Raw genomic sequence first — 16275 nt, 5'->3', positions numbered from 1 at the left:
CTTTGTAGTATTGTTTAAGTTGGTTAGAATGAGATGGGCGTATGAGGTCTATGAATGCTACTTTGAACAAGTTGGGACAAGACAGACTGCACAGTTAGAGAAATGCACATAAACACAGTCCTGTATTTTACCTCTGTGAGCACCTGGACACAAAATTACCTACTTGATGATGACATGATTATGCTTGTTTGGTGAATGAATTCATTGTCTGTCTTGAATACATGGCAAAGAAATATTTAAGTTTTCACCTTAAGTATATGATGTCCTTTACTTACTGAGCACCTAAAGCCCTTTAATTCTAAACTTGTCAGAAGTGCTTTGGGTTTCACTTTTGGTACTACACGTGAAACCTATATTCTTCCACTATGGTGTATGCATGTTTGCGCACCCAACGCACATGCATTTCTTAATATCGGTCTTTTCATTTGCACAAATGAATCACAGTTGTGTCTGTGCCCAATGAATGGTCCTGTTGTTGATATGATAATTAAACATGGCTTCCTAATGGCATGCTAATGGTTTGCAGCCAACCGTTCATCTGTTTCTTTCCTTCAGAGTCTCTGTCCCGGTTGGCCTGTGTTATCACAGGTGGGTCTGCGCAGGCTACAACTCTGGCCAATGCACTGCACAAGACTTTGGGAGCTTTGGACACGGTAGGTAGCATGACGACCACAATGATTGTGATGATGACTGTGATGATGTTATGTCCATTATATTGATGATAATGATGATGACAAGATTGCTAAAAGCTTCTCATGAGTTCACCATATGTGCACTGCATCCCCCTGTCTTCGATTCTCCACCTCCGATCTCCCGCAGCGAAATACTGTGTTAATTTAACTCTTGAGAGTGTAAAAATTGACCAATAAGGGTCTCAGAGTTAAATTAACTTTGAGGATTGCACTGTGCATGTGCACCACTTGGGTGGCCTGGTGGTGAGACATGCTATCTGTGGTCAGACCTCTACTGGAGCCTGTCTGGCACATCCATGCACTCTTCCTTCTCTTAGCTTCAATCCTCCTACTTCTCCTTCTCCTCCCTTGCTTCTTCCACTCCCCCTAAACCTTCACCTCTCACTCCCCTGCATGAGGGAAAGCAGATGGCACTCATCTGTGCTGTGCCATGGGAATTCCCTTGATTAATTGAGTGTTTAGTGATGACTGTCCCCCACCCCAAACCTCTTCTCCACAGCTCAGTCAGAGATGATGAGCTCCCATTTTCCCATACTGTCCAAATGAATCTACACATTTAGCATGCATAATATTTCAACAGTATGGAGAATAAAGCATGTTATTAAAAAAAAAAAATGTAAGATATTTTTGGGGCTTTTTCTGCCTATATTGATAGATGAACAGGACATGGGGAAAGCAATGGTATATCTATTCTACGTCCGAGCATAGACATGGTAACGCCCCGCCTGCCTCTGATTGGCCTACCGACACTGCCCCATAGTCTCACGAGACTGTCCTCCGAGACGCGAGGTTACTCCGTGGTGGGAAACGATACAGTACAAGAGAATAGCAGCTTGGCACTCGCAACAGTAGTAACTTTTATTTTTGTAGAAGAGGCAAACTAATATTGTTTATGCCGTTTGCTTTGATTGAATGATTGATTGAACACGTACGTTGTATGCTTTCATTTTGGTATGTTCTAATTGAAGTGTTAGTGTTGATTATCGTGTATTAATCTAATTATTGTAAACTAATACTATTATACTAAAAAAAGATCAAGGGAAAGGAGACCTTTTTACAGTACAATAATGTTTCAAGTTTACACATGTATGTAAATAAACGGCATAAAGAATATTAGTTTGCCTCTTCTACAAAAATAAAAGTTACTGTTATGCGTGCCAAGCTGTCATTCTCTTGTATTATATTGTACTTGTATTATTTATTTACCAAGGAGTAACCTCGCATCAGACCTCGGAGGAAACCCTGGTAAGGCCGGCAGTCGGTCTATGGTGTCGGTAGGCCAATCAGAGGCAGGCGGGGCGTTACCATGTCGTTGGGATTGGGACTCGAACCCACGCTGTCAATCTGGATTACCAGCCTAGGTGCCCAGATGGCTACGCCAGCCGCCCGAGGGCCAAGCCATGTTATTTAACAGGCCTATTAAAACCCCAGGAGGGTCCAGGGGGAAAATCCGCAACATCGGAGTTGGAACCGGAGACCAATTGGGTCTCCATTGACCCGCTGAGCACTGTTCAGTAGGCATGTAACGATTCACTCAACTCACGATACGATTCATATCACGATATGAGGTTCACGATATGATTTTTCACAATATTTTAAACAAAAAATATTTTCCAGAAAAATTACTGTTTTTTTTATTTTATATAATTTATCTTCCTTTTTCACATTTTGTATTTAACTACATTGCAAAATAAGTAGCATTACTTTTGACAGTGCAGAAACATAATTTCCTTCCTTGATGAGCATCAACGACCATCATCACCTGGGCACAGTCACAGACACACACAGCTCCCCTCTACAGTGCTCTACTACTGAAAGTGACTCTCATTTCTCTCCAAAAGCACTTGAATATGATGGAATATGACTAAAGTTCACATTTCACATCACACACTAGCCCCCCTTTTTTTTTTGAAAATCGATTTTTTTATTTCAATGAATCGATTCATATAGTCGGGATTAATATCGATATATATCGATATACGATATATCGTTACATGCCTACTGTTCAGAGGTGGACAGCCGCTGCCCCCGCTGGCGGGGGCAATGGGGCTCAAGAGGTTAATCCTGTGGCATCTCCATGTTGCATTCCGTTGACGGGCTTCACTCTGATTCCAAGTGGTAAATGGTCTACATTTCTATACCGCCTTTATACAAAGAGCTTCATAATGTGCAGCCACTCTATTTACCTCCTGAGCCAATGTCTATTACACACTTTCATTAACCCAGGCTCTCATATCAGCCCCACATGGCGTTATGGTTACGAAGATGTGTTTCCTAAAGTAATATGTAATCCTAATGTAAAGATACTCCCCGGGTGTAGCTGTTGACAGAAGGTGGGGCACGATGGGTGGCAAAGCACGCCACATGATGTTTCCATGTTTCGCTACAAATCGAACATCTCATCCTCCTTTCAACCCGCTCCAAGTCCTTCATCAGCAGTCGGGGTGTCATACATACGGATCTTGTGTCTCAATACTGGATTGGGCCCCAGAGACGGATTGGTGTCCGTTGGCGGCCTCCTTGGAGCCGCTGATTGGAACCATTCCCGCCCTGTGCTCAGGTGGCTGTCGGGGTCGTGGTTTCCGGTGTGCACGTGTCTGGGCCCAGTTACATCCTTTTCAGTGGTTTGGGGAAGCAGGAGGAAGGGAGGGGAGATGAAAGGAGAAGCGGAAGATGAGGAATTAGCTTTGTCCCTGTGCCATTAAATGAATCCAATACAGGAGGGATAAGCGAGGTAGGGCTGCCCAAGCTGAGTGGAATGGTTTGAATACAGTGTTGTGTGTGTGTATGCAGGTGGGGGATTTGACTGTGTGCGTCCGTGCGTGTACGTGTGTATATATAAATATTAGGCGATTGTTTCAGCAGGATGTGACCTGAGTATGGAAACTGAAGCAACAAAACAAGGTTTGGCCTTTAGGGCTGAATACATAATTGAAAATATATCAAACCACAAGGTATCATATAGAACCCCTGTTCTGTCAGTAAAATATATTTCATTTTTATTTTATTTTAATTTGCAAAGACATAATTGGGAAAATTCTGTGTAGCATGAGTTTAATCCCTGTTGATATTGTTATCGCTGCGTTGTCCCAAAAATAATTACAATGTGATTACTTTGGCAATATCAACTCCTAATGTCTGTGTGTTCAGCATTGAGGTCTGGATGTGCAAGTGGATGAGTTTGTCAGTGATGGGCATGTTTTCACAATTTGACACTATCCTACCCTTACTTTGGCCCAGTAACAATGATGCATTCTGGCTGCAGTGTATTTTGAACAAAGGCAAAACTCGGGACAAGTGCATGCTTTATGAACACATAAAGACATGCACAGAGGAAGGGAGGATTTGATAACGACTGGCCAAATAACCTCCTCTTCAAGCCCTGCCTTGTCATTAATCCTTTGAGCTTGATGTATGATAGCAATCACATATTATGTCCAGATGAAAGGGAATCCTCAAACACGTGTATCTGGTTACATAGTTTTTTTTAACGATTAACCTCAGCCTATAAGAGGATCTGTCATTTGGACAGCCGGCAAGACATATTGTTGAATGGCAACCAGGCCAGGAAGCTGATGTTTTTGTCCAACAGCCACAGTGGCTGATCTTCCAGATTCCATGACCTGCCAAAGCGTAGTAGAGTAGAGTAGATGAACGTAACTGTCACTCAACATTCACCAGCATTTGACTGGTAGTTGGTGTTTGGTGTTTCTTTACCACCCTGATGGCAACAAAATGGATGAATGTGGTTGTCATTGTGGGGTCCGGGGAGTTCCTTGGGGTCCCCAGCAAAATGAGTTAATATAGCTTCAAAATTGGTTCACTTGACATGAAAATGTTTGAGAACCACTCAACTAGTCAGTCTACTTAAAGGTGATATAGACAAGTTTCCAGTGTTTGTACACAAAGTGCGTGAGTGTTTCCAAACAAATGCAAATCTAGCTCCACCCCCTCCCCCCCTCATTCTATTGGCTGAGCCAGGTCACTTCAGGCTATGGGATTGTTGTTGGTGCTGGGAGGGACGCTATGGATATTGCGCTCGTATGGCTAAATATGACATTAAAAAATTATGAATTTCTATCTATCTTAGTTACAACAATGACATTGAGTTGACATGTTTTTTAAGGGTAACTGTAGCATAATCACAATATCACACGACTGACACGACGAGTCCCTCAAATGAGGAAGTAGCGGAGGAGGAGACTCACTGGCTCTCAATTCAATTCTCTTTTATTTGTAATCGTGCATATAAAACATATTGCCCCTCAAATGCCCCAGCCACTACAGCATCGTTCATGTGAACTACTCTGTCCACGGTTATTCATTGCAATGAAGAAAAATCGCTATGATGATCCGCGACGGCTAGCCTGTCACCGCTGGCGAACACGGGTTGAATGCACGCTTCAAGCTGGCCGGCAGGCAGTCGCCGCGGTGGTCGTGGCTGGTGAAATGATACTATTACTCACTTCCACTTCCACCATTTCAACAAATAAGCACATACAACCCACTCCACATGAACGATATTGATGTAGGCCTAACCAGGAGATTTTATTGGGGTCCGAGTCGTTCTGTGACTAAGGATCCTCCGAGTTCTGAGGGGTGCTTGCTGCTGGTGTTGTTCACTAGTTTCACACCACCCAACCATGCACTATACATAGCGATTCTCATAATTTCAATAGGCTTACATATTAAATCCTAAACATACTATTTCACATGAACAATGTTAGTGAAACTAAGATATAATCGCATCGCGTTTTCATTATAATACTGCTGGGTTGAACACACCGTCACAGCCTCGCGCTGCAATTGGCTAAAAGTTTAAATCCCCTCCGACGTCCCGTCTAGTAAACTGTAGTGGATATAAACAGTGCATTCAGCCACAGGGGGACAAAGGGGGAGTGTGCTGTTGCAGGAGAACACCTCAGCATCATAATATAGGGAAAGATAGATGAGGAAAAGGCCAACAAAATACATTTATATATATTTTAAATTTTGGCTGAAAACTTGTCTATATCACCTTTAAATATTGAATCTCATACAGAGTTGCACATGATTGAACACATGATATTTAGGTTTGAATCTGACCCATGGCTGTCACATACCATCACCTCTTTGCTGTGCTGTCCCTTTTCACCCTACAGTATCTGCTATGTCAAAAACATAATCAAATGTAAAATATATTTTTCTTGTTCTTCCTATTTAAATATTTTTTAACTCCACAGTTCTGAATTAGAACCACTCCAAGTCATACAGGGCATACTCGGATATAATCTCTGCTTCCCTTTTTCTGAAAGCTAAACACATTTAGAATTCATAATAGTATGATTTTATCCCAGCGCTGAATACTGAAAGATTGTTTCTTTTCGGTTCCGAGAGCCAGTCTGTCCTTGAGCTACGTCGTCTTGGCTCCCCAGGCCGTACCTAAATTTAAATAAACAGTCCCACTCTGGGATTTCATGCCCAACCTGGTTTAGATCACGTCAACATTTTTAAATCTTGTAAATCGACAATTTGGACAGAAATGTTTTTCTCTCTTGAAGCCATTGGCATAGGCATTTATCTTTCAAGACCAATTAACCCCCCACATATGTTTTCTATAACCATTTCATATTTCCAATTTCCTTTGTTATTTTAATGGCTAAAACAAACTGTATGTTAATGTCAAACTCAGACGGTAGATGTTTGTTTCTGTGTTTATGTCCTGTGTGTGTGAAATGTTAGTACTGCAGGGCAATTACAGGCAAAACAACAAAGACAGACATGGAATGGACATGGCGTGCTATCCAGTTGCCTGGCGTTACACTATGTGTATGCCAGGGCACAATCTGAATGGAAAAATTACGAGCTAAAGTGTCCTCATCTTGGAAGCAAAGAAGGCTTTTACAATCTTTGGCTGCATGCTGATCTTTGACTCAATTTGCAGTATAATGAAATTTTACTTGGCTTGTGTAGGATTTCTGTTAACAGCTTCTGCATACTTTTGGACCTTTTTGCCAGTTCAGAAGTATAAAGATTTCACAAAATCTATTTTTTTAGTCATTTGTTCTAACAACCCCCATCCCCTCCTCCCCTGCTATGAGTCTCTGATATGTATTTAGATTTCCCTCTAATCAGAAATTGATTTATGACGGGAAAGCAGGTGGGTCTGCTTCTGAGTTAAATGATTGAATACGTGAGAGAAACAAAATGCAGAGGGCCGTTGACCCTCAAGCCCAGAAGTCATATAACAATAAAGCGTTGAACACACCAGAGGACTTTTAAGACTGTGAAAGAACTTGACGTCACACTTATTCACTGACTTTCACAGATTACACTTGTTGACAAGCACACTCCATCATAGAGGTGCACACAACATGAAGATTGACCTTCACAAACTACAGGATCACATTCAAATTTGTCCATATTCCAGTTGTAAAATGTAATCGTGTCGGCTCTGACTGGTCCAAGGCTCCAATGGAAGGCTACAGTTTTTAATCCTAAACCACTGACTGCACACTACAAGATAACGTGTACCAACTGTCCATGGTGATCTCCCTTATTTTGTGCATTCTTGTATTGTCAGCCATGCCAGTCATCATGGCTCAGGGTTATAAGATGGTTAAATCTTAAATCTTCATGCATGTTCATAGCATAAGATGAATTAGGTCGAGGATGCACACTGGATCATGCTCCCAAGTTCATTTGATGTATTTCCACCAAGGTGACATTTTGAGCATCTTAGCTCTTCCTCAGAGCTAAGAATGCAATGATTCAGTTTGTAGACTCATCTATTGTAACAGGTTTCTGCCATTTTATGATACCGTATTCAGATTCACTTTATTTGTCACTTTAGATGCACAGGTTAGTTTCATACATGTGAAAAACTTAAGCTTGGAAGCTTCAGTACAAGCAAGTGACATGCTGTTCCACTCCGTTACCTATGTGGATCCATACAGGAGGCTGTGAACTGCAGAATATGTGCCAAGAAAGTCCAGCTTTTAACATGTGAATGCTCCACCTTACAGCAGCTGGATGTTATCCCAGACATCAGGCATCCATCAAACCATTGGAACTTCATTCAAATTTCTGTGAGTTTTGAATTTAAGGACACATTTCTCTGAAGTGACATGTTTTCCTCAAGATCTGTATGTATACATTAAGTTTATAGTGGGCTTTTTCTGCCCCAGTTCTTATTTTTATTTTATTGCATACACCTCCCTTCCTTTTGATCTATGCAGGTGGGCTGTCATTCCATATCTCAGGTGAAGGCCGTAGTGAGATATTTGGAGGAGATGAATCAAGCCCTCCTCTACCCAGTGGTTGTCATTTGGGTGAGTTCACACGAGGATAGGTACAGTATGGCATCTAAGTAGGTCTGCGACTATCGCTATTCATTATTCTATCGATTCTTTTTTAAATTAATCAAATAATTGAAAAGTCTAAGTGTATTCTTTTATCTTTTGTGTCAATAAATTGATGTAACACAATTCTAATAGATCTTTTATAAGTTGTAGTCAACAAAACCTTAAGCCTGATTAACCCATTAAAACATGTGTGTGCACGTGTGTGCGTGCGGCTGCCAACACTGTTGGGATTGGGGTGCACCTCAAATCGCCGTGAATGTAGAACAGAGTCTAGGCTATTCTACACTCTACATTCACGCCATAGCGAATTGGATTGAAACGGATCCCAATTCCAGCAGCGCGCATGCACACAAACTCACACAGAGAGAGAGACGGCATGAGGAAGGAGAACTAACTGACCCGCCCCTCGTCTTCTAAGTCTGTTCAACAGACAATATGGATTTTAGAATGTAATAATTACAACGCAAGCATGTCTATTTTTTTTAAACCTATTTTTAAAGTTGAAGGGTTTAATATATACAAGCTCGGATCCTCACGGGTCCTTTCGGGTAACTGCATTTCAGAAGCCCATAATGATATCCACGGCAATTTGGAATGGATCCGACCCTGCCCGAGGGACAAGTCAATATTTTGGGCCCGAAACGGCTCGGTTCTCGGTTCGGCTCTCGGGTATTCGGTTCCGGGTGGACCCGTGCTACCCTTGAGTTACTAGTATGTACTGTAACTTACTGTAACATATTTAAAGTTGGTCACTGTGCTACAGTAGTACTATAAATCATGTAATCGCTATATACTTGACGAGGAGTCACCCAGTGGTCTACACCAGATATCTTTCTTGATTTATTGTAGATCTGCTATTTTCACCAAATGTTTGCCCCAGAATAGGGACGGGCTCATGCGGACAATGTTGAGCATACCTCACTATCATTTCCCACACTTTGAATGAACTTTCTTTACATGTTTATGAATACAGACATCTGGCACAAGACAGATCCAGTTTCCTTGAGGTACATGCACTGACTACACAGTCAGTCAACCTTTTTTTTCCGCTCGTAAAAACGTCACCTATAGTCCACCTCGGGTCCCTTGAGGAGCTTAGTTGCTACTTAGAAACCCTATGCCTCCCATGGGACCACCACAGCTCAGCCACACTAAAGCCAAATTATGCTTTGTCGTACATTGCTTGCCAAAAGGAACAGATTGTCATGCCCAAAAAAGTGACACATTTGCTGAGCCGCACGGCAACAGGGAGCTTGCAGAAGGACAACTAAAACAACCTGATTAACCACATAAACCCTAGCATCCCTATTCTTGTGCGAACATTCTATTTTCACCAAAGAGATGTGGTGTAGGGGAAAACGGAGCAGACCTACAGTACTATAGCCCCAGTCAAGTATATAATTGGTTGTATTTTTCTTTTCTTTCTTTGGTGTCTTTTGGGGGCTTTTTTGAGCCTTTGTTGACAGTTACAGTACTGTAGAGCAGGGGTTCTCAACGTTTTTGGCCGGGGACCCCCGGAAATGCTTTGGCAATGTCTCGGGACCCCCGCCCCGCCCCCTCCCGACCCCCAATATAAATTGACTGCTACAATAACCTTAAACCGTTTTGGGCGGGAACCCCTTTTGGTGTTTTAAGCATTGTTATAATTTAGCTATTGAAAAATAGCAGATCTACAAGCTCATAGCGCGCCACCGAGTGGCGCGCTACGAGCTTGTAGGTCTGCTATTTTTGAAAAATCGTTTTTTTTTTTTTTTTTTTGAAAATAATTTGGGGACCCCCTAAAATAATTTGGCGACCCCCCGAGGGGTCGCGACCCACGGGTTGAGAACCCCTGCTGTAGAGAGACTGGAAACATAGTGAGAGAGCAGGGGTGTGACATGCAGCAAATGGTCTGGCTGGCCAAGAATCAAACACATGTGGTATGGGACAACGGCGTAATCATTCAGGTATCGGGGTCGCCCCAAGAGGGTTTAAGGGGTTAAATCAAACCAAAAGAAACATTTTCATAGGACCAATATTTAAAATTAAATATGACCTTGTCACCTACAGTGCTTTGTGACTGCCAAAATTATGCTGGGCAATAGGCAAAATAAGCCTTGCAATTGCAGAAAATGTCTTGTAGCATAACTAGATAAAACCCCTGACTTGGTCTGTTTTAGCTACGCTAGATTTTCATTAAAGCTCAGAAAGCACACACACACACACACACACACACACACACACACACACACACACACACACACACACACACACACACACACACAGGCTGGGGCTGAGGGTTCAGGCCACATTTGGAAAGGATTGACTCCCTGCCACATGAGAACAAAAGCATGTGTTGCATGTCTTGATTTCTCACAACCCTCACTGTAAGACTTCTTCAACAGGTTGAGGGACTTAGCTATCAGTACAAGCTGGGGGGCGTGAGAATGAGCAGACATGAACAATCTGGAAATCCTTCAATTTCCACGGTGAAAATAAAGTATCAAAAGACTTGGGTGGCATCAGGTACCCCATTTGATTATTTATCATACATGGTAAAATTCTCAGTGTTATTTTATATACTTGTACCTCTCACAGTTTACAAATATTATCTCAGAGTTAAATGAACACTGAGGATTTTACTGTGTACTTGGGCTGAGTCAGCAGTCTGGTCTATGGTCTCATGGGGATAATCAGTAGAAAGAGTTTCGAGAAGGGGTTAGAGCAGGTGACTGTCTCCAGAGGTCAGGCAAGCAGGGTTATGGCTGACAGGTCGCCAGTGTAAATCTCGGACTGACTGGGGTTGGGGTAATCACGGTGCTGCAGAGAAAGTGAAGGAGAAACGGTATGTCTGACCCCTCACTTATTACCATCCAACCTTGAGAAAACACTTAACCTCAAACCTTCAGTAGATCAGATCAGTGGTTAACAGTAGAAGGAATTGGTTTCACTGGGATGCTTAGGTCTGGATATGTTTAGGTCTGGATATGTCTATATAATAAAGTGAACTAGTTTGTTGCTGTAAAACAAGACAGGGTCATAACTGTGGATTCCATGTGGATCTTGAACTTCATGTGACCAGCCTGTCATCAGTCATCCGCGACTCCGTATTTGGGCAGGGTTTTAGCTTTCAGTCCCATCCTCCAATCACCATTGTTTCATTTTTGCTTTAAAGTACTTCTTATTCTTATGCATGACGAGTTCTTGGGAACACAAGCCAACTGAATTTAAATTTGAGATAAGCAACACATGATGTAATGATTCTATTGAATAATGCATCTTCATGTTGTTATGCCAGCTGCCAACGACATGCCAACGACAGTTAATTGCACTGAATTAATCCTTTTAAGCCACTATTATGTAAAAGAGTTCAGCAGTGGATGCTCTTAATCCTAGTGAGTGTGAGTCACTGGGCTCGCTTTTTAATTCAGAAATGTCTACAAAAATAAACCCCAGAGCCCTTGAAAATTTACAGTACATCTGAATGAGTGTAATTGCAGTCTTTTACCAGGACCGCATCAGCCAAACGATATTTACCCTCACACAGCGACTTCCTAAATCTTCTCTGACTAGCACATTAAATAAACAGGCCTATTGAGTTGCAACAATTTTAAGCAGCCACTTGAACAATGAATGAGCAGCAATTACTCCAAAACTGCATAATCATTCTCATTGTAAGAGATCCCCATTATTGGTGAGCGTCATCTGATTGGGTGCGTGCGGTGTGTTTTGATAGGTGCTTTTGGATAATTCTGATGACTCGTCAGTCAGCGAAAGGACGGTAGAGCCAGCAGTGATCATGGAACTGGCCTCAGCAGCCAAGATCCAAAACCTTCTCCTCTATGGTATCCAGCTTCATCACTCAAAGGTAAGCCCCTCCCTGCCTTTTGCCAATATATTTCTTAAACAAATTTGATGTTTCCCTGGAATGTACGTTTAATACAAGCCAAACAAAACAGAACAGAACAGGACATGTCTTTTAAGTCTCTTGTGCCAAAGCCTTGTCACATATTTTGGCTTCAGGCAAGGTTGTTGACTTTTATCAGCCATGTTTGTGTGCGTGCGTGCACGTCTCGTGCACACATGAATGTTTGTCATGTGATGAGGGTGTATCAACTTTTAAGTCTTCTACTATTAAGTGTTTCTCGGTATTGTTTAAAACGATTAAAGGTGGGATGGGTCACTAGAAGTGCATTAGTTTATAAAGCCATTTAATTCTACGCCCACAAATTGTTTCAACTTTCAAGTGTAGGCCCAAACCACATGGATGGTTAAGTTTGTGTCATGGGAACCTTCTGCAGGGTGTTTGAGGCCTAGACTGCCAAGTCTATGCTGGAATTGTCAAGGTTGATGTGCTTGACCTGAAATCCATAACTGAATGTTCAGTAATTACTGGATTATATAATGTGGAATAATTCATCATGCTCAATAGAAGATGTCTGGATGCATGCTACTATTTAGGCAGTCAAATCACTGATCTGTTGAGGAAAGATGAATGTTGTTGGTGTAAGTAAGCCATCACTCATGATTTATTTGGATGTGTCTGGAACGTTGTGTCAAAGGAATGTTCCTGGCTGGTGGCGACCCCATCACTTCACAAATCAGTTAATAACACAACTGCCAAAGGCAACGAAGGGTTTCTACAGAGTAAAATCCTCTGTGTTAATGGACCCTTGACCACAGTTTTACACTCTCAGGAATGAATTCATAAAGACTGGATTCAGGCCGCTGATAGCATCATAAATTGCACATCACTTGCACCTTGCATCTGCCTCGTCTCAAAGGCGGATTCATGAAAATGATTGCACTAATGATATAACAGTGCAAACACAACCATAAAGGTTTGCAGCTGAGTGCAATTTGTCCTTGTTCTGTGTCTGATTGCAATTATCCATGTAGCAAAATATAAATGGTGGCTTTGCACTGCACTATTTATCTGTGTGCTGATGCATCTTTGACTGTCACTGAATACTTTGTGGAGCTGGTGCCGAGGCATGTAGGCCTAGAAAAAAGCCTGCCAATGGGGAAGGCCAAAGCATAATTATGGATTTGATTTGGAGCAAACTGTCAGCTGAGTTTAAAAGTTTGATACAGTGATTAACTTCTACATACAGCTGTAGAATAAATGGGGAGCATTAACAAACAGAGAAGGCCTAAAAATTCGACCTAATTCACAAAATAAGATTTCATATGAAAGTGTAGGTCTACCCTATAACATTTCCACAAACATAGCGACATTCATTTATATTGTCAGAATTTGTTCTTTGGTAAATGGAAACATTTGGTATTACGCTGATGTGGCTCTGCTTGCGTGTGTTTGTGCAGTTGTGCGTGCGCGTGTGGCTGGTCAAATATGACTGTCATTTTGGGCTTGTTTCTTTTCTCCACCGCACAGAACCATATACAGTATGTACAAAAAACACAACTCATGTTGATTAGGTGATGTAATGGTGATGTAAAACAAACGGTGCCAACACAAATATTAAATTGTCTTTATTGTTGATGGCATTTAATGTTTGTGTTAGGGACAAGGTAAATGTTCCCTTCATTGTCATTGTGTTTTTAAAACAAACCTTGAACTAAAAACAAACATTAAACCTGTATATAGGAGGGGCTAAAAAATGGAGCCCAACATCTTTTTTCCTAAAAGTTCCTCTTTGGGATGGAGGACACAGTTATCAATAGTTAAGCAAGTATTAATCATGCAGTAAAACGTGGGGACTTAGACTAGATGGTGAGGCATGCAAGACACCGCTGGTTCGCATGTGAGTCTGATTGTGCTGACGATCGGATGTTGGTCTCTGTCTTCAATACCGAGCATGCCAGAGCTTTCTTCTGAATTATGGATACTAATGTTGTTAATTAGTCATCCTGCCCCAACTCTTATGAGAGAAAAGGGGAAGGGAGTGGACAGAGATTATGTGTTTCACCATGATAAAATGCTTATTGTTATGAGATAGTGGAACAGCAGAATAAGGCCTCGCATAAATCACTCTGTTAGGTTTTGTTATAATGAGGATAATTCTTCCCAGATGGCTTCCCTCATACAGTACATGTCAAGGCTGTTGCCAACACTTCCTTTGTCAAGCTATATATATATATATATATATATATATATATATATATATATATATATAATTTCCACAATTTTAATTTGATGTGTGTTAAAATAAAAATACAAGATTGGTCCATTACAGAGGATGTGTAAGGTTGGCTGAATGGTTCTGGCAAATAATAATGATATTATTATAATCTATTATTATTAATAACAATATTGATTATTGCGACCGTAGTTTCGCAGATTACCTTACATCTGACCTCAAACCCTTAAATCTCCATATATGGAGCTGACCTGTTCCGACCACCCATATGTTGATCCCTCCCCACCCGTCCTTCCTCTTCGATGTCTCCCTTTTAACTGATACCTGTCCATTCAAACTCTAGACGGACCCGATCCAAAGTTATTAGTGCAGCCGTGCCCGGAGTTCTCAACAGGCCCGGCCCTACCTGGGCCCTCATCAAACCCTGTACACTCAAGACACTGCCCCACTGCCACCCAAAAGCCCAAACCACGCCAAAGGGTCGCCATGCAACTCCTTGGTTCCAAACGGTTGTGAGGAGTTGCTTGGTGACCCTTTGGTGTGGAGGACACTGTCCCCGCTGCCACCCTTAGATCTCCATATATGGAGCTGACCTTTTCTGACATTCCATATGTTGATCTGAACTCCTCAAACCCTGTACACTCAAGACATGCTATGTTGATCTGACCCCCCCCGTGCCAAAGTGCCAGCGCTCGCCCAGCAGTCTGCCGTCACCCAGGCGGATGCGTGCACGCTCAGGGCGTCTTACTGGTTTCTTGAATAATTTCCTATACCTTTGTTGCTGATTATGGCCACCAATGCCTTATTTTTGACCAATTGTTCTGTAAAACCTGGTTCTGTAATTAACCCTTGTGTAATGGCGTGATAGAAGATTAGGGAATGTAGATGAGGGAAGGATGCAACAGCTGCTTGAAATGCCAAGTATAACAATTACATTAGTGGAATTCATAATATCACAATGTGTTGTTATTTTCAATTAATTGTGCAGTCCTAGCTCATTGACAAAAACTTGGCCAACTCTACCGCCCATCCCCTTTGGAGCATATAGCACAATATATAGCACATATACACAAATTGCACAGGACAGATTTATGCAAAGCCTATTAACTGAAATGTACACTGCTAATAGTAATGGCCGGTACCAATGGTCGAAATGAAAAATGTACTATGGCCAAAACAGGCAATATAGTTAATAATTTTATCCAGATATATTTAACTTGCAGATCCGCACATTTCTTTGTTGTTAATTTCTCCCAGCTGTTTTTACAGATGAATGGAAACTATTTCAACGATTTTGCAACATAATTGCTGTAAGCTCAAATAATTGCGATCAGGTGATTATGTAATAATTGTGACGGGCCTAAATGCAAGGAATACAACTCTGACATCTCCAAGCTGGCTTCATTTAATTATTAATGAAAGTGTCTATGCAGCATATGTGAGTGTGCAACTGTCTCTATAGGACACAGGCTGTAACATCCATGACAGGATGTTGTCGTTTGTAACTTGATTAGTAGTAGGTAGACTGATACATTGTGGTTGCACAGTGGTCAGAAACTCTGGGTTGTATTTTCTGTTCCCTGCAAACAAAACCAAAATGTTCCTGTTTTGATGTCTCAAAAGTCAAAACATCTCATAATTCCCCAGGGAGCCAAACACAGACATACAAATATTTTTGTTATAATGTTGTGCATTGTTTTCTGTTAACAAGGAGTTTCACTGCGGTCCACCATTTATATAAATGTTTTTGTTGCGCCTTCTTCAGATTGTTTAAGTTTAAACAATGTGGCCATTATGGCCACTGTTTCATTGATTTGTAAAGCTTCATGTGACATTAATGTACATTGAAGATGAAATTAACTTATGGAACATGAAAGTCTGAGAGCATCCATTATGATATTATGGGAATTTGATTAAATAGTTTTCTTAAGAACTGTCATCACTAATGCATTAGAGATCTCTATTGGATGTAACAAAGTGAACAGACATTGTGTAAATCCCCAAGACAGTCTGACAGACCACTTTCTATGGAGCAGTTCCAGTCTGCACAGCTTGATGACAATTGACATCATTAGCCATTCTTGTCTCTTTGGTTTAAGTTTTCACATTCCATAACTGACTGAAGTCAGTTCAAGTCAATATCACATAGAATTCCTAAGC

At 41.5% G+C, this 16275-nt stretch overlaps 1 protein-coding gene across 1 annotated transcript in view; it reads left to right on the top strand.

The window, feature by feature from the left end:
* crppa (CDP-L-ribitol pyrophosphorylase A) overlaps window positions 1-16275 on the top strand; it is a 40541-nt gene that overhangs the window by 7879 nt on the left and 16387 nt on the right. Inside the window, exons 6-9 of the mRNA XM_079503364.1 lie at window positions 556-653; window positions 7697-7759; window positions 7910-8002; window positions 11751-11882. Of these exons, the coding sequence (XP_079359490.1) occupies window positions 556-653; window positions 7697-7759; window positions 7910-8002; window positions 11751-11882 (386 nt within the window). The remainder of the gene's footprint in view (window positions 1-555; window positions 654-7696; window positions 7760-7909; window positions 8003-11750; window positions 11883-16275) is intronic.

Source organism: Electrona antarctica (assembly GCF_951216825.1).
Source record: "Electrona antarctica genome assembly, chromosome: 6".
NCBI classification, from domain to species: Eukaryota; Metazoa; Chordata; class Actinopteri; order Myctophiformes; family Myctophidae; genus Electrona; species Electrona antarctica.
This window is presented reverse-complemented; position numbering and strand designations above follow the sequence as displayed.